At 35.3% G+C, this 19840-nt stretch overlaps 2 protein-coding genes, 1 non-coding gene and 1 pseudogene across 3 annotated transcripts; all 4 read left to right on the top strand.

Annotated features, from left to right (window-relative positions):
• Nucleotides 1-2662: 2662 nt before the first annotated feature.
• On the top strand, nucleotides 2663-7030 carry LOC132634982 (hydroxymethylglutaryl-CoA synthase-like). Its single transcript, XM_060351181.1, has 12 exons — nucleotides 2663-2931; nucleotides 3522-3628; nucleotides 4043-4175; nucleotides 4566-4709; nucleotides 4820-4978; nucleotides 5313-5386; nucleotides 5472-5547; nucleotides 5644-5699; nucleotides 5787-5874; nucleotides 6028-6168; nucleotides 6258-6407; nucleotides 6562-7030. The coding sequence occupies exons 1-12, from the start codon at nucleotides 2860-2862 to the stop codon at nucleotides 6748-6750; spliced, it is 1389 nt and encodes a 462-aa protein (XP_060207164.1). The 5' UTR covers nucleotides 2663-2859; the 3' UTR covers nucleotides 6751-7030.
• Nucleotides 7031-10175: 3145 nt separating this feature from the next.
• Nucleotides 10176-13485, top strand: LOC132634984 (hydroxymethylglutaryl-CoA synthase-like; annotated as a pseudogene).
• A 106-nt stretch (nucleotides 13486-13591) lies between these two features.
• On the top strand, nucleotides 13592-13786 carry LOC132638847 (U2 spliceosomal RNA). The gene has a single exon (XR_009581919.1). It is a non-coding gene; the product is annotated as a U2 spliceosomal RNA (small nuclear RNA).
• Nucleotides 13787-16852: 3066 nt separating this feature from the next.
• On the top strand, nucleotides 16853-17958 carry LOC132634983 (hydroxymethylglutaryl-CoA synthase-like). Its single transcript, XM_060351182.1, has 3 exons — nucleotides 16853-17288; nucleotides 17377-17529; nucleotides 17634-17958. Exons 1-3 carry the CDS (start codon nucleotides 17088-17090, stop codon nucleotides 17934-17936), a joined length of 657 nt encoding a protein of 218 aa, XP_060207165.1. The 5' UTR covers nucleotides 16853-17087; the 3' UTR covers nucleotides 17937-17958.
• Nucleotides 17959-19840: the final 1882 nt, after the last annotated feature.

Here is a 19840-nt window from a genome sequence, read left to right on the forward strand (position 1 = left end):
TTTTATGAAACCATGTTTACAAGTTATTTCATGGAACCATGTTACAAGTTATTTCGTGAAATCATGATTACAAGTTATTACAAGTTATTTCACGAAAATCATGGGCTTCTTAGCCAACTATATCAAGTTCATGTTTTTGGGAATTGCTTAGTTAACCGAGAAGGCTCAGATAGCCTGAAACTACGTTGCCACCGTAGGATAAGGGTTGTCAGCAAGGAGGCAACACCTTCATTATGCAGTTTGGATCCTTACATGCTTATTATTACTTAAATCTCATACCCCTGGCAAGGTGTGAGTGTTCTGCTGGTAGGACGCAAGTACCAGAATCATGTTGTCGGTTATACTATAGCGTTCCCCACGTTACAAGCAGTTTTTACATACATGTATTTCCATTGATTTACTGTTTTCAGACTTTACTCACGTTTCATGCTCATATTCAAGTTACATTCAGTTTCAGTTTATGTCTTATACCTATGTTGTGCCATGTTCTTTATCTCAGCAGGTTTTACATACTAGTACTATTCACGATGTACTAACGTCCCTTTTGCCCGGGGCCTGCACTTCACGATGCAGATACCGGCTTTCAGGAACATACGTCTGCGCAGTAGGATCACTTCAGATATCAGCTTATTGGTGAGCCCACTTCTCTCGGGGTTCAACATGGAGTCTGCATTAGTATTCAGTTTATGGTAGTCCAGGGCCAGGTCCTGATAGTTAGTATTCAGACATGTTTTTAGAGGTTTCATAGACAAATGTTAGTTCACAGAGTCAGTTGTGCTTTCATGTTTGCAGACTATTATGTTTTCATGATATTTCATGCTATGAGAAAATTTCAAGACTTTATTCCGCAAATTACATTTTCTTGATTCATTTAAATTGCATCATATAGATTATGTTGTTTTGATGCCCATGTTGACAAGCAAGCCATGAGGTTCGCTCGGACACATGCAAGCAAGACCCGAGTGCCGTGTTACTCCCAGGCCATGATTCGGGGCGTGACAATTTCATTTCACTATTTCATCTCATAATTTTAGATCATGTCCAAACGACTCCTAAGCATTGCAGTTAGGGGTCGTTTGGTTTGAAGAGAAGTTATGATGGTATAAGTTATGTTGAGATTAATTATACTGAGATTAGTTATGTTAGGATAAGTTATCCTGGTATTATTTCTTATTGATTGTTTGGTTTGTTGTTTTAAAAATGGCATGCATTGCATAATTTTTAAGAAAAAGTTATTTGTTTACAAAAATATCCCCCACCTTAGGTAGTAGAAAAGGAGTTTGAAAGACTTCAGGGTTATTCTTATCATTTTGATTGTTTTATCCTGGGATAAGTTATCCTGGGACTGTTATTCCACCCTTTGGCAGGGATAACTTATCCCAGCACTATTTTTAATCCTGAAATAACTTATACCAGGATTAGTAACCAAACAAGAAATATAGTGGTACTAAATTTTTATCCCCGAATTATTCTTCCCTATCCATCATACCAAACATCCCCTTAGAGTATAACGAGTTCCAATTCCAAATGCTTGTTAACTTAGTCGTACTCCAAAATACAAAGTTAAAAGATGGTACGGAATATTTCACGTTTACGGAGGGTTTTAAAAAGGCGTCACATTTATATATAGACAATTTATCCTAATACAAATCTAATTAAATAACTCGAAATTACAAGTCACACAAAGATTACTTTATCTGCTCAGGATATAAATTTAAACTCTAATTTATTTTGTTATAATGAGTCCTTTCTTTTTCATAACATAACTTGAAATACTAACTGATGTATAGAGTTTTATAAAAATTGTTTTGAGTTGTTCAATTATATACGTGGATTAAACAATTTATATATGTGATAGCTGCCGCATTCACTATCTAAATGCTACAGTCAACCTCGTGTATACAATTTAGTCACTCCGTCTCAAATTAATTTGTATGTGTTTGTTTTTTACGCGTCACTTAAGAAAATACAAGTATCTTCGTTTTATAATAAGTTGTCTTTTTAGCATGGGCATATCTATAAAAAAATTACACACTCTTAAAAAGTAAGAAATGTTTTTACTAACTTATCCTTAATCAAATTCTTTGAGAAAAAATGTAGTTCTTTAATGATTTCTTAATCATGTAAAACTCCACTTATTTAATTAAGGGTAAAATTGGGAAAAAAAAAATTAACGCCTTCTTGATTTTATGAAACACCACGTAATTTGAAACAAAATGAAAAGAAAAAAACACCAGTTATTTTAAATAGAGAGTAATTAGGAGAAATTTTGACTATTTTACCGTTATTTATATAACCTCTCTTCATTTAATATTTATTTTATCTATGTCTTACATCTCCCATAATTGAAGTGTTTGTAGTTTTACGAATAATTACTATTAATGATAAAATGGTAAAAAAAAAAAATGAATTTTCTTAAAACTTTTAAAATGACAAATGATTTAAACTATTTCTAAAATGACAGATCAATAATTTGAGACTCGAGAGAGTAAAAAAGATTAATTTAATCACGAGTAATTATCTTTTTATATTAGAATCTATATTATAAGTTGTATTTAGAAAATGAAAAAAAAAAAAAATGTTGGGTCGTCACGAAGTCTGCATTTGAGGGGCTGGTAGAAGAGCACTAATACTATATAAATGTAACGCAACATGCGAATGCCTCTTCAACACACACACACACATAACTTCACTCATCTTCTCTCTCTCTCTCTCTCTCTCTTTCCGACCTTGTAGGATTTCCTGTCGAACATTCTCGGCGTCGGTCAGGTGATTGACGGTCTTACTCTTGATCCACCCATTTTTTTTATTTATTGCTCTAAGTTTAGTTGGAATAAAACAAAACAAAACAAATCTGAAATGGATTCTCAACCGAAGAATGTTGGAATTCTCGCTATCGAGATTTATTTTCCCCCTACTTGCCTTCAACAGGTAATTAAATTTGCAATACGTACACATATACATGCGTATATATATACTTGCAGATGTGTATCTAGAATTGTATTTTTGGTGCTGTAATTTGGCTGAGGGAAAATGAAGGTACTGATTCCCTCGATGTAATAATTACTCCATCCATTCGTATCATACTTTTCGCTTTTCGAGATTCAAACTATCTAATCTTTTATCATGTTTGACATGAGAATATATTTTCGTATAGTTTTTGAGTATCCCTATAAATTGATCTAATCCAATTTATTACTCTGATTGTTATTTTACTTCAGAATTGAGTATACGGTTTACCTTACTGTTTTAAAGAGGAAGTCATAATTGCTTCCACGAAAATTAGGATTACCATTTAAGATCTCAGGATTTGTGAATCTGAGATGATAGATTTTCATTTATTGTACTTGCATGTTACGTGTATTGTGTATAACTGTACACTTTACATAGTTTTGGTAATTATAAGCTCTTTCTGATATAAATCTGACATTCAAACAACTTGATAGATTTGAAATAAAAGTATTGAACAGCAGGATTTTGATTTTTTCGATATTTGATTTCTGTAAAATTGCAATGTTTAGGAAGTATTGGAGGCTCATGATGGAGCAAGCAAAGGCAAGTATACAATTGGTCTTGGACAAGATTGCATGGGCTTTTGCACTGAGGTTGAAGATGTTATATCAATGAGGTATGCAACTAGCTTTATTACTCCCTCCATTTCAACTTGTTTGTCTGGTTTTGACTTGGCACGGAGTTTAAGAAAGTAAAAAAGTCTTTTGAGTCTTGTGGTGTGATCCTAAATTAACGACCAAAATTCCCTGTAATCTTGTGGTCTTAAAACATGTCATGTGGAAAGTTTAAATTAAAGAGTTGCCAAGAAAGGAATGAGACATTCTTTTTGAAACAGACTAAAACGGGAAGTAAGACAAACAAATTGAAACAGAGAGAGTAGCTTCAGGAACTTCCTTCATATGGTCTGATTTCATTTCAGTACTTTATAATTTGTCTCTTAGGACAAATTTGAAACTAGGGACTAATTTCATTAGCTAATCTTGCAAAAATTCTACTTTGTTTCTCTTCTCATTAGATTTGTTATCTTCAGCTTGACAGCAGTTACTTCCCTTCTGGAGAAGTATGCTATTGATCCAAAACAAATTGGTCGGCTAGAGGTTGGAAGTGAAACTGTTATTGATAAGAGCAAATCCATCAAGACATTCTTAATGCAAATATTTGAGGTATTGACTGTTGCCTCTGCATGATGTACTGCTGATTAGCTCAAAAATAGAATATTTCTTGCAGCCAAGTATATAAGTTATACTCCATGAAATGCTCAAGTCACTTATTCTGCGTGAAATATGTCCTAGCTTCATCTTGGGCCTCAAATTAGCTCGCTGTCGCTGCTTGTTACCCATCTAAATTGTCACCCATGTGAAAAACAGAACTCCTAAAAAATCTGCTTACTATTTTCTGTGACATTTTTCCATGGAAAATTAAATGTTCGTTGCATCAATTTTCCTTTTTGTCTTTCTTGACTTTCCTCTTCACAGCTAAAGCTTTACCTTGTGGCTTTCACATATGTTGATCATCAAAACTTATCCTGGTTTTTTACCATGTGAAACAAGCAGAAACATGGAAATACTGACATTGAAGGAGTTGACTCAACTAATGCCTGCTATGGGGGAACTGCTGCATTGTTCAACTGCGTAAATTGGGTGGAGAGCTCTTCATGGGATGGACGCTATGGTCTTGTAGTATGCACGGATAGCGCGGTATGATTATTATTTTCATGCATTCTATGACTTGAGTTTCATCTATTGCTTGCTTACTAGATACATAGAGTGAAATCTGAGCCTTGCATGATATTTACTTCTGTTCACAGGTCTATGCAGAGGGACCTGCTCGGCCTACTGGAGGAGCTGCAGCCATTGCAATGCTTGTAGGGCCTGATGCTCCTATAGTATTTGAAAGCAAGATCAGGGCTAGCCATATGTCACACGCCTATGATTTTTACAAGCCCATCCTTGACAGTGAATATCCAGTAATTTCCTTAATCCCTGCTTGTCTTAGATGATCATCAGGTGTCACATGAATGTTTCATTTTACTCAAACCTTTGGTTAATATTATTTTTGATTTTTTATGTGTGTGTTGAGAGTGTAGTATTTCACAGAACTGACAGAATCTTTTGCAAGCAACCACTTGCTGCTGATTCCTTTATGTTACACTTCTTACTGAAGTTGGATAAATATAGGATTTAAACTATGGAAAACAGTGTGTTGCATAACAATAAGAAATTTCAGTATCTCTTATTAATTCCTTATTATACCGGCATTTTCCCCAGCTATGCTCTGTATGATGTTAACTGTTGTTGCAGGTGGTTGATGGTAAGCTTTCACAAACCTGTTATCTCATGGCACTTGATACTTGCTACAAGAGTTTATGCAACAAGTAAGCTGCTGATTGATGCATCCTTATATTTGTAGATAGATTTCTTAATGATCTTCTCTTAGTGACCTTTTACTTCATTTTTTAGATATGAGAAATTGAAAGGCAAGCAATTTTCAATGGTGGATGCAGCCTACTTTGTGTTCCATTCACCATACAACAAGGTAGCTTATGAATCCCTTTCTAGATTCATATCTTTTTCCTATTTCTCCAAATAAAGGGATTTAAACAGTTATCTGAATCTTTTTGTAATCCTGCAGCTTGTGCAGAAGAGCTTTGGTCGATTGGTGTTTAACGACTTTCTAAGGAATGCTAGGTGTGTTAAAAACCTTCTGTTGAAAGGAATCTTTTTATTGTTTAAAGGAATTCTGTGGACTGATCATCCTCATTTCTACATTTGCAGCTCTATTGATGAGTCTGCCAAACAAATCCTCGCCCCCTTTGAGTCCTTAACCGGTGATGAAAGCTACCAAAGCCGGGATCTTGAGAAGGTTCACTAATATTTACCTACTCTTCCTTAATTTTTTTTTTCACTAGTGTCTTCCTGCAATTTTCATCCAGTACTTGTTAAGGTTAATGAAGTCTTAAAGTAGGATAAATAGCTCTGAGACTGAACTAAAAATGGAATTTTATCATGCATACAGGCATCCCAGCAAGTTGCTAAACCATTTTATGATGAGAAGGTCCAACCTACCACATTGATACCAAAACAAGTTGGGAACATGTACACCGCGTCTCTGTATGCTGCTTTTGCATCCCTCCTTCACAATAAGCATGCCACATTGGTAAATACAAGTTACTTTTTTTCTATCTGCTTGTTCACGTCCAATATCTACATGTTTCCCCCAGATTCTGAATCTTTTTGTTAACTCAGGCTGGTCAGCGGGTAATCATGTTCTCCTATGGGAGTGGATTGACTGCAACAATGTTTTCACTGAAGTTTAATGAAGGTCAACATCCTTTTAGTTTGTCAAACATTGCAAGTGTGATGAATGTTGCAGAGAAGTTGAAATCGAGACATGAGGTATGCTAAATTTTGATCTAGGACTCAATTGTGGACTTGGACTCCATCACTGTTTATTTAAGCTTATAATCCAAGCAGCTGTCGATCAATTTGTTGTATCATATCTCTTTTCTCATCATATAACTCTGACTGATGTCAATAACATTTTGTGCAGTTCACTCCTGAAAAATTCGTCGAAATAATGAAACTAATGGAGCACAGATATGGTGCCAAGGACTTTGTGACTAGCAAGGATTGCAGCCTTCTCGCACCAGGAACCTACTACCTAACAGAAGTTGATTCCAAGTACAGAAGGTTTTACGAGAAGAAGGCTCCCGAGCATGGACGCGTCAATGGACACTAAACAAGGCCCTTACACTGTGTAAGGCCATATAGTTGGCTAGTGTTCTTTTAGTTATTGTCGGCACATAGAAGAATAACTAGTGCTCCGGCAAATTTGACTGTTATTACATGTAGTTTCTTTTCCAGAGTAGATCTTATGCCTTTGTTTTTTCTTTTTTCAGTTTCCAACTAGTTCTAATGTTCTGTATCTCCAGTCTTCACCTGTTTGTGAAATGATTGTAGATGATTGTAAAAGTCATCAACCTAGTCTTTGATTGAAATTCATTAAGCAGATTTTCTCACCTGTGCCTTAATAAACTGATATACTTAAGGGAAAGATCATGTCAATGGGTGATTGTTCAGAAATTCCAACTATTTGACCACAGTTCTCGGTGATGTTAGCTCCTCTCTATCTTTTTTTTTTTTTTATCCTTTTGTTTTACCAATGATACCAAATTGGATAGAGTATTGCGGTTGCACAAGGGCAATCTATAAGGGGTCATTGATTCACATGGTGCATATGCCGGGATTATTATATCGGAATTGTTGTGTTATGATTAATAATAAGGGGATTGCTATATATGAATATTTATTATGAAAGAATATTTTCATTTTAAAAATAACTTAATTCTTGCGTTGCTAATAAATAGATTTTCACATAACTTAACAGATGTATTGTTTAAAATCGTGAATCAAATTTAAGTAATTAACCAAATACTGTATTATCTCGTGCAAGATGTTATGTTGGAATTACTTATTCCAATTCTATCAAACCAACTAGTTTTGAGAGCTATGTATGTTTTTTCTTTTTCCTCTTCCACTGGATTACTGGTTTGAGATTTTCAGACAACGACCCTTGGATCAATGACTTGCACATTTTCCTTCTTATTTTGATAGTATCGTTGAAGTTGACTAAGTTGGTGAAAGAAATAGAAAACAAATGAAAGAACTTTTGTTCACTTTTCTAAAATAACACAACTTCAATTAAGATATTGCAATTTATGTAGTTCAATCTAAGAAGCTAGCTTATGATAATAAGTAGTAGTACGATAGAAATTACAATCCTATCTAGAAAAAAGGACTAATAAAAGTAACAGATGAATACTAGCTAGGCGGCAAAATAACTAATTTCGTTTATGTAAAATGTAAGATAATAACTTCTATCATTAAACTAATAAAGATTATACTAGGCGATACCTTTAAGTGGATTTATGGAACAAATTCAAATTATTCTAGTTCCAAAGCAGATATTTGGCAACGGATGAACATTTCTTAATACTCCCTCCGGATAAAAAAAGATTATCCATTAAGCCTTTTTTTTCTTGGGTCAAAAAGAGTGTCCACTTATTAAATCAAGAAATAATTAATCTAATTTTTTCAAATTTGCCCCTATTAAGTGTTATGTCATGAAATCTCAATATCTATTTTATTAGAGACAGTTTAGTCAAATTACCTATTTTTCTTCTTCTAGAAGTTACTCTTTTTTATCTGGAGGGAGTATTTTAGAACTCTATCATTAAACTATTGTTTTTTTTATAATTACACTCCCAGTTCAGGATTTATTTCCATTTTGGGACAAGGGACTGAGTATGGAGTTTACTTTCCTATGAGAATTTGCATTAATTGAAAAATATGTATAAAACACAGGTGGGAAACCAAAAGACCCAGAAATTTTCTTTTGTTAATCCATTTTCTGTGTATGCTCTCATGTGTATTTGGTAGCCCACTTGAACTTCCACTTGTTGAAGAATGATTCTCCTAATCCCTTCCCAATTTCCACCTGGCCCTGGTTCTGGTTGAAATATTGAAACTCAACATTGGTGGCTTCAGTTAATCACCATTTTAATTACTATATTAATCCAACGCAAACATGCTAACACAGTACATCTCCATTCACCTTCTTTCTCCTTTACAACTTTCCTCTCCTTTATTTCTGTTTTTTTTTTCAATTTTTTGGCTCAAAGTTATATTGCAACAATCGGAAATGGCTTGTCAACAGAAGAATGTTGGAATACTGGCAATGGAGATTCACTTTCCTCCTACTCATGTTGTGCTGGTAAATTTCCAAATATAATAATTTAAATCTATAGGTTACATCTACATTCTTATTTGGCTGAATTTAGACATTCAAACTATTGTTTGTTCAATTGAGCGCCTGAACTCATGATAAAGTGCTCCTATTAGGCACTTCCGGCTAAAATATTAGAAAGTTTTTGCGCGTGTTCTCAAATGCCTACGTAAAGTTAAATATATATAATATGTTACCTTTTGATCATACATATCACCATCAATTGGAACAAGCACCATCAATAGGTTTTACGGCTTATCGAGGCTAATGCGTATAACTAAAAGAGGTGACATATTGTAAATGATTAACTTATCTACGTAATTGTCGCTTGAGAACACACAGAGAAGCTTTTCAAAAATATGAGTTGGAAGCGTCTAAAAGGAGCATTTTTTCACACGTTGAGGTGCTCAATCAGAACAGACTGTAGTTCGAGCGTGCCTTCTTATTTAGTGGCGTAAGCAAAATATGATGTGTTATTGACAAAACGAACAAGTAAAATCTCTTTACCAAAGTCATATTAGTAAAAATTAGTTAATTCTAATACATTGATGTAATTGTCATTAATTAGTGATAATCCAGGAAAAGAAAAAGAAAAAAACTGAACTTTCGTTGTTCATAGTAAGAATAATGAACTGTGACTACTTGGACCACTGAATCACAAGAACATCCTTGCCAAATTTTGTTATCTGAAAGACTCTAACTACATGTACGGTTTTTATATTTTCACATATGATTTATGTATATAAATTTAGTGAGCTTTCTTGATGAAGCTGTATCTAAGACTGGTTCGGTCAATGTATATCCGCTTGTGCCTATATATACAGTACTTGCAGATATGTATCTGTGACTGTATTTAGGTGCTCTGATTTTGCTAAGCGAGACAAATGGACTTTTTTCGGAACTCTTCTTTTTGTTTTCTTTGTAATCAGTAATACTTTTTGTGAAGAGCGAGGAACGACTTGCAAAATGCCTTTGTTATTGCAATATATAGTACTGAAATTTTTTATATTTTTTGGTAAATAACTGTTAGGATTACAATTTTATTTAAGCACTCACGATTATGAATCTAAGATCATAGATCTCATGTCATGCAAGTGTGTTGCTTCTATTTATCCGCGAGCAATCAGGGGGTACATAATTTAGTGCTTTAAAAGCTCTTTTGTGCCTCAATGTGACATTCAATTCACTTTTATAGTTTTGAGGGAGTAAGACTTCTATGAGTTAATTACAGTAAAATTGCAATGTATAGGAAGAAATGGAGGCTCATGATGAGGTAAGCAAAGGCGAGTATACAATTGGTTCTGGACAAGATTGCATGGGCTTGCAACAACAACTACATTGGATGTATGAAACCTCTATAATCATTCTGCTTCATTACTTAACAAATTGTCATAATGAACTGGGGACTAACTTTATTAGCTAAGCCTGCAAAAATGCTACTACTTTGTTCTTTTCTCTTATCATCGGAACTTTTCATCTTCAGCATGACAGCTGTTACTTTTCTTCTGGAGAAGTATGCTATTGATCCAAAGCAAATTGGCCGGTTAGACGTTGGAACTGAAACTATTATCGATAAGAGCAAATCTATCAAGACATTCTTAATGAGAATATTTGAGGTAACACCCGTTCCATCAAGGCAATGCAGAATAATAAATTTTCTAAATGGTGTGTTCCGACATGTGACCAAGTGAGACTTAACTGCTGAGTCTTTACATGGCATACTGCTGATTAGTTCAAAATAGAATATCTGTTGCTGCCAAATATTATAAAATACATGCAATGTCACGAAGTGACTTATTCTACATTAAGTATTGTCCTCATTTCATCTTGGACCTCAATTTTGCTTACTGATGCTGTTTGTCACACATTTTAATTGTCACCTAACTGGAAAACAAAAATAACTCCCCGAAAATGAGCTTACCATTTTGCTGTGACATTTATCCTTGGGGAAGTAATATGTCTGTTACATCAGTTTTGCTGTTTGGCTTTCTTCACCTTCTTCTTCACCAATAAAGCTTTACCTTATGGTTATCACATATGTTGATCATCGAAACTTATCCTGGTTCTTCACCCTGTGAAACAAGCAGGAACATGGAAATACTGACATTGACGGAGTTGACTCCCATAATTCCAGCTATGGGGGAACTGCTGCATTGTTCAACTGCGTTAATTGGGTGGAGAGCTCTTCATGGGATGGACGATATGGACGTATGCACGGATAGTGCGGTATGATCATTATTTACATGCATTCTACAACTTAAGTTTCGTCCACAGCATGAGTTTTGTTTATTTATTTGAGAACTTCTGTTCACAGGTCTATGCAAAGGGACCTGCTCGGGCTTCTGGAGGAGCTGCAGCAATTGCTATGCTTGTAGGGCCTGATGCTCCTATAGTATTTGAAAGCAAGATCAGAGCTGGCCATATGTCGCATGTCTATGATATTTACAAGCCCATCCTTGACAGTGAAGATCCTGTAATTCCCTTTAATCCTTGCTTGTCTTGTTGATCAATCAGTTTTCACATCAACACTTCAAAAAGCTGTTTTGCTCAAAGCTTTGGGTTATATTTATTTCTGAGTTTTTAAGGTAATGTGTATTGAGAGTGTGGTGAAAGCTACCCCTTGCTGACACCTTAACCTTTAAGTTTTCGTTCTTACAGTAATTGTTAAATACAGGATTTAATTTAATATCAAGAAAATAACGTGTTGCATGACAATTTTTACAATTCAGTATCGTTAACAAGCCTGCTATATCCACTGCTGAGGCTTCAGATATTCCATCTGTGCTCTGTATGATGTTAATTATTGTTGCAGATGGTGGATGATGAGATTTCACAAACCTGTTATCTCACGGCACTTGATTCTTGCTACAAGGGTTTATGCAACAAGTAAGTTCCCGGATGATACATCCTTATATTTGGAGTCAGACTTCATAATCATAATCTTTTAGTGACCTTTTACTTCATCTGTTTTAGATATGAGAAATTGGAAGGCGAGCAATTTTCAGTTGATGATGCAGCCTACTTTGTATTCCATTCACCATACAACAAGGTAGCTTATAAATCCCATGCAGATTCATTTTTTTTTCCTCCTATTTCTCTAAATTAAGTCATTTAAACAATCATCTGAACCCTTTTAATTAATCCTGTAGCTCGTCCAGAAGAGCTTTGGTCGCTTGCTTTACAATGAATGCTAGGTGTGTTAAAAATCTTCTGTTAGAAAGGAATCCTTTTTTATTATTTAAGGGATTGCTCTGGACTGATCATCCTTATTTCTGCATTTGCAGCTCTATTGATGAGTCTGCTAAACAAATCCTCGCCCCTTTTGAATCCTTAACTGCTGAGGAAAGCTACCAAAGCCGTGGTCTTGATCAGGTGCACTAAAAATTGCGTACTTTTTCTTCTTGAAATGTTTCTTTATTGTGCAACTGATTTTCTCTGATCTTCTTCCAGTACTTTATTTAAAGGGAAAAGGTCCGAATATGTGGTTGTAGCAAATTGACTCATATTTGCCCTTGTCATTAATGGACCTCTAGCTTGAAATTGGTGGACTCCACTTGACAATGGTATAAATTTACCCTTAGGTTGGAGCTCCATTAGGAATCAAGGGCAAAAAGGAGACTTCTTCCTAACGATTGGTAATATTAGACCAAAAGTTTAACGGAGGGTAAAGATGCTCTATTTTGGACCCTATGGAAAATTTGGCCCTTTACATATTAGACCAAAAGTTTAATGAAGGGTAAAGTTGTTCTATTTAAATCAGTGAATGAAGTCTGTAAGTAGGATTAATAGCCCTGAGACTGAAAATGGAAATTTGTCATGCAACCTACCATATTGATACCAAAACAAGTTGCTAAACTGTTCGCTTGGTTAATTCAGGCATCCCAACAAGTTGCTAAACCATTTTATGATGAAAAGGTGGAACCTACCACATTGATACCAAAACAAGTTGGCAACATGTACACCGCGTCTCTCTATGCTGCTTTTGCGTCCCTCCTTCACAATAAGCACGACACATTGGTAAAAGCAACTTACTTTTCTTTTTTTGTTCTTTCATATTGTTATAGAGTATATGTTTCTGAATTCATTTTTTTTTTTTTTTTTACTTCAGGCTGGTCAGCGGGTAATCATGTTCTCCTATGGGGGTGGATCGACTGCAACAATGTTTTCACTAAAACTTAACGAAGGTCAACATCCTTTTAGTTTGTCAAACATTGCAAGTGTGATGAATGTTGCAGAGAGGCTGGAAAAGAGATATGAGGTATGCGAAAATTTCCATGTTGGTGAATTTGTTGTGGCATTCAAATCTTTTTAGAATCCATCTCTTTGCCCTTGTCATTGACTGACTAATAACATTTTGTGCAGTACACTACTGAGGAATTCGACATTTTTGTTGGACTTTATGAGGCCAGAAGAGAGTTTGGCATCAAAAATGACTATTGGTGTGAAATGCCTGGCAACCTTCTACCAATAGGGGTTGATTCCGAGTACAGAAGAGCTTATGGTAAGAAGACTCCCCAGATTGAAGAGTACATAGAAGAAGAAGAAGAAGAAGAAGAAGAAGAAGACAAAGAATAAGCAGTGTGCCTGCTGGATGCATATGTTATACACTTTGTTTCTTTTTTCATCCGGAGTTTCTTGTTTGTATTTATTTACATTATCCTGATTGAGTTGGTTGTTGGTTTGCATCTATTTCGCTATTTTGTCCTGCTGGATTTCCCCTTCTCTTGTCGAAGCTTTGAACTCTAACTAATTCAGCATCTGTGATTATAGGGAAATTAAAAAAAATAAAACAAACAACCTTTCTCGGCCTTTTGGCTAAGATCAAGTGCAGTATTTGTTCTTATCAGTTTAATATCTGATATGTGGGTCATCGACTCACATGATATTAACTCAATTTTTGAAGGGGGAAGGTTCATCAAGGTAGCTTACTACCTGGGCCTTCATGTGTCGCCTGGGCCTTACACTACAGCCCAGGCCTGGCGCACCCCACCACAAAAGAAAAAAAAAAAAACAAACAAAAGAAATCCTGCTATACTTCCATGCGAAACAAGGAAATCTGTAATAAATTAAAAGAGTTGTATGACATTTTGTACGGTTTCAGTAGCGGGAGAAATCCCTAGTAGGACGTGCTTTTCTTGCTGGTACTACATACCAAAGAGTAAAATTCACAAATAGCTATGGAGTTACAAACGTTAGGTCCGCCTCTTGACAATCAAATGCCCATATTTCGGGGTGGTATCTAATTTTGCCCCTCAAATTTATGATCTTTATTTTTTATCCTTCAGCACATAAGTTTAAATTTTGATAAGCATATGTATCATCCCATAAGTTATGCCGGTCACGACAAAAACTTTGAACACTCAACAAAATCTGAAAATTACTACACAATTTATACCGCACAACAAAAATTAAAGATCAGTGCGTTTGAAGTGCAATCCGCGAAAACTTCACAAACTATAACATTACATTATCAACTGTTTCATGATTAAAATTTGGGATCCCCACAAAATTTTTAAAGTCAGGTACAAGTTGGACCAAGGACACGAGCCATAGACATGCTGGGACTGGGACCACTGAAGAGCTAACACTTTCATGGTCCCACACAATTCCGATTCAACCACGTTTGTATATTATCGTGGCATCGACTTCTTCGTACTGGTCCAACAATAACTAAATGTCCCACCATCGAATTTGAGCCATTGTCCTCCTTTGGGCCCAAAGTAACAACCGTGTCTTATGGCACAAAGTAGAGCCCACGTCCCTTTTATCAGCATATATTTTGAGCGGATTGTCCATCTTTTGCGGTGGTCCTTAATTTTTATCCCTCAAATTGGTAATCTTTAATATTTGTCCTTCGCTGAATACCCAGAGATTCTGAGTTTTAATCCAGTCTAGGTAAAAAAATTATAAGGTGTAAGTTGAAATTCGCAGGGCAGAAGTTGGGACTCGCAAGACATAAGTTGGGGTCCAACTTAAATTAGGCCTTTGAGCAAACTTTTAGCCAAATTTAGGCCTTAAGACAAAGGCTTGTAAAATTCCAGTAATTTTTTTTTTTTTTGCCTTAAGGCGAGTTTGAAATTCAATTTATGTCCTACAAATCTCAACTTATGCCTTGCGAAAATTCTTTTAAATTTTTAATTAAGCGAGATTCAAACCCAAAACTAAAAAGCTTTTAGCAAAAGGCAAAACTTAAAAATAAGTTATTTGAGGGAAAAAAAATTAAAGACTGCCCCAGCGAAGGACAATCCTGCAAATTGCCCTTTTTATCAGTGGACCACTTCAGAGCTTGAACCTTGATGGAGCCCACCACAATAGCTATCCCCACCTTAAGGTAAAAATTCCACGGCTACCTTATCTGGAGTCTGGATACTCCTATTCAATCAGAGCTTATTTTTAGAAGATTTTTAAGGGGTGGCTTGGTAGAAGAGATAACTTATTCCATATAGATGAGATTGAGTAGGATAGAATGGGATAATTTATTTCACCCTCTATATGAGATAACTTATCTCATTTTTTATCCCATACGAATGGAATTCAGTTAGATATCAAAGGAGTTATCCCACCAATCAAACATGGGATAATTCTAATCTCATGAGACTAATAATCCTATCCCTCCCACCAAACGATCCCTAAACGTCTACCCACATCAAAATAATTTGTCAGACATTAGATTTGACAAAGTTTAACTTCAAAGAAAAATATCGGAAATGTATATGTTTAAAGCGATGCCTAAAGTTCAAGTAAAAATGGTTAAATTTCAACCATATGTATATAAACTTATCCATATGTGCGTGAACAACTTTAGTTATATAAAACTTCAGACTTATCCAAATGCCTGAAGTTGTTTCGAAATGAATAAACATGTAAATCTGTACGCACTGCTGATATGATCTAAATGACTATTTCAAAATCGGGTATTTTTGCATTTGTCCAAATAAAATATCGGGCCATAGTCCTAAAATATGACATATAATTTCACCGGCCCACAGTCCTTGAAGCACGCCCCTGGTCCCACTTAACCGCTGGAACCCAGCCCCACCACTTCTTTGCATTCATAAGCGTTCCTCTCGCCAACCTTCCTATTCCTTCATTTCATATAGATCATTATTTTCTAAATAATTTTAGAAAAATATATCTTTTATAAGTATTTTAACTTTTAACATTCTTATTTTTGATTAATATATTTTGAGATAAGATATTATACAGCACTAGATATTAAAAATATGGTCATATGCTATGTAAATATGTGGATCCAAGTTGACATTCGCATGGGAGTTGGTTCATTCATATATTAAGGGTTCGTTTGGTACATGGTATAAGCTGAGATATTCCAGCACTAATTTTGATATTAATTTTGTATCATATTTGGTAGAAGTTATAAATTTATTAAATGAAGCACAATCTTAAGGATGGAATATTCCACCTTATCCCATTAACCTTGGGATTATTTTATGCTATCTCCCAGATGGAATAAATTAGTCCCGAGATTATAATCCCGGGATTATAATTACGGAATAAATTAGTCCACGTACCAAACGACTCCTAAAAGTACTTGAAGTTAAAGTTAAAGTTAAAAAAAAAAATGATATTTTGATAGTTGAAGTTATGTTTGGACATAAAATCACAATTGATCATTTTTGAGTAAAAAATTTGAAAAACTCTTAAAATATATTTTTCAAACCTCAAAATCCTTTTTCACGTTTGAAGTTGAAATATTATGAGTACTCAAAGAAGAATACAACCCGAGATTTATAACTTAAATAACGGAGTGAAACTCATGAAATTTTTACTAAAGGATTGATTTAAAAGAGTGTTTTTTTCTCATAAACAACTGCATTACATTACTTTTCAATATGCCTCAAATGTACCCAACTTGAGAAAACAGAATCCCTAAAAACTCTATGTAAAAGGGAAATAGAGGACGCAGCTAGATTATGAGTTAGCACATTACATGTTCGAAGAATACATACAAATTTGATATCTTGAAAGAGAGAGTCATGCTTTGTATTTTTGATCGAGAAACTTCCACTTGACAATGGTATAAATTTACCCTTGGGTTGGAGCTCCATTAGGAGTCAAGGGCAAAAAGGAGACTTCTTCCTAACGATTGGTAATATTAGACCAAAAGTTTAACGGAGGGTAAAGATGCTCTATTTTGGACCCTATGGAAAATTTGGCCCTTTACATATTAGACCAAAAGTTTAATGAAGGGTAAAGTTGTTCTATTTAAATCAGTGAATGAAGTCTGTAAGTAGGATTAATAGCCCTGAGACTGAAAATGGAAATTTGTCATGCAACCTACCATATTGATACCAAAACAAGTTGCTAAACTGTTCGCTTGGTTAATTCAGGCATCCCAACAAGTTGCTAAACCATTTTATGATGAAAAGGTGGAACCTACCACATTGATACCAAAACAAGTTGGCAACATGTACACCGCGTCTCTCTATGCTGCTTTTGCGTCCCTCCTTCACAATAAGCACGACACATTGGTAAAAGCAACTTACTTTTCTTTTTTTGTTCTTTCATATTGTTATAGAGTATATGTTTCTGAATTCATTTTTTTTTTTTTTACTTCAGGCTGGTCAGCGGGTAATCATGTTCTCCTATGGGGGTGGATCGACTGCAACAATGTTTTCACTAAAACTTAACGAAGGTCAACATCCTTTTAGTTTGTCAAACATTGCAAGTGTGATGAATAATGTTGCAGAGAGGCTGGAAAAGAGATATGAGGTAAGCGAAAATTTCCATGTTGGTGAATTTGTTGTGGCATTCAAATCTTTTTAGAATCCATCTCTTTGGCCTTGTAATTGACTGACTAATAACATTTTGTACAGTACACTCCTGAGGAAGTCGACATTTTTGTTGGACTTTATGAGGCCAGAAGAGAGTTTGGCATCAAAAATGACTATTGGTGTGAAATGCCTGGCAACCTTCTACCAGGAGGAGCCTACTACCATATAGGGGTTGATTCCGAGTACAGAAGGGCTTATGGTAAGAAGACTCCCCAGATTGAAGAGTACATAGAAGAAGAAGAAGAAGAAGAAGCAGTGTGCCTGCTGGATGTATATGCTATACACTTATGTTTCTTTTTTCATCTGGAGTTTCTTGTTTGTATTTATTTACATTATCCTGATTGAGTTGGTTGTTGATTTGCATCTATGTCGCTATTTTGTCCTGCTGGATTTCCCTTCTCTTGTTGAAGCTTTGAACTCTAACTAATTCAGCATCTGTGATTATAGGGAAATAAAAAAATAACACAAACAAAAGAAATCCTGCGATATTTCCATGCGAAACAAGGAAATCTGCAATAAATTAAAAGAGTTGCATGACATTTTGTACGGTTTCGGTAGCGGGAGAAATTCCTAGCAGGACATGCTTTTCTTGCTGGTACTACATACCAAAGAGTAAAATTCACAAATAGCTATGGAGCTACAAACGTTAGGTCCGCCTCTTGACAATCAAATGCCCATATTTCGGGGTGGTATCTAATTTTAGCCCTCAAATTTGTGGTCTTTATTTTTTATCCTTCAGCACATAAGTTTAGATTTTGCTCGGCATATGTATCATCCCTCAAGTTATGCCGGTCACGACAAAAACTTTCAACACTCAACAAAATCTAAAAATTACTATACAATTTATACCGCATGACAAAAATTAAAGATCAGTGCGTTTGAAGGGCAATCCGCGAAAACTTCACAAACTATTAACATTGCATTATCAACTGTTTCATGATTAAAATTTTGGATCCCCACAAAATTTTTAAAGTCAGGTACAAGTTGGACCAAGGACACGAGCCATAGACATGCTGGGACTGGGACAACTGAAGAGCTCACACTTTCATTGTCCCACACAATTCCCATTCAACCACGTTTTTGTATATTATCGTGGCATCGACTTCTTTGTACTGGTCCAACAATAACTAAGTGCCCCACCATCGAATTTGAGCCGTACATTGTCCTCCTTTGGGCCCAACAACAACCGTGGTAGTAGAGCCCACGCCCCTTTATCAGCATATATTTTGAGCGGATTGTCCATCTTTTGCGGTGATCTTTAATTTTTATCCCTCAAATTGGTGGTCTTTAACATTTGTCCTTCGCTTAACACTCAAACATCCTGAGTTCGAATTGAGTCTCAGTAAAAAAAAAAATTACAAGGCGTAAGTTGAAATTCGCAGGACAGAAGTTGGGATTCGCAAGGCATAAGTTGAGGTCTAACTTAAATTAGGCCTTTGGGCAAACTTTTACCCAAAATTAAGCCTTAAGGCAAACCTCTGCCTTAAGGCCTAACTTTATTTTTGTCAAAAGTTAGGCCTTAAGGCAAAGATTTGTAAAATTCTAGCAAAAAAAATGTTTTTTTTTTTTTTTTACCTTAAGGCAGAGTTTGAAATTCAATTTATGTCATACGAATCCCAACTTATGTCTTATGAAATTCGTTTAAATTTTTAACTGAGTGAGATTCAAACCCGAAACTAAAAAGCTTTTAGCAAAGGCAAAAATTAAAGATCAGTTATTTGAGGGAAAAACAATTAAAGACCACCCCAGCGAAAGACAATCCTGCAAATTGCCCTTTTATCAGTGGACCACTTCAGAGCTTGAACCTTGATGGAACCCACCACAATAGCTATCCCCACCTTAAGGTAAAAATTCCACGGCTACCTTATCTGGAGTCTGGATGCTCCTATTCAATCAGTACTTATTTTTAGAAGATTTTTAAGGGGTGGCTTGGTAGAAGAGATAACTTATTCCATATAGGTGGGATTGGGTAGGATAGAATGGGATAATTTATTTCACCTTCTATATGAGATAACTTATCTCATTTTTTATCCCATACGAATGGAATTCAGTGAGATATCAAAGGAGTTATCCCACCGGTCAAACATGGGATAATTGTAATCCGATGAGACTAATAATCCTATCCCTCCCACCAAACGATCCCTAAACGTCTACCCACATCAAAATAATTTGTCAGACATTAGATTTTACAAATTTTAACTTCAAAAAAAAATGTCGGAAATGTATATGTTTAAAGCGATGCCTAAAGT

Source organism: Lycium barbarum, chromosome 4 (genome assembly GCF_019175385.1).
Source record: "Lycium barbarum isolate Lr01 chromosome 4, ASM1917538v2, whole genome shotgun sequence".
In the NCBI taxonomy this organism is placed as follows: Eukaryota; Viridiplantae; Streptophyta; class Magnoliopsida; order Solanales; family Solanaceae; genus Lycium; species Lycium barbarum.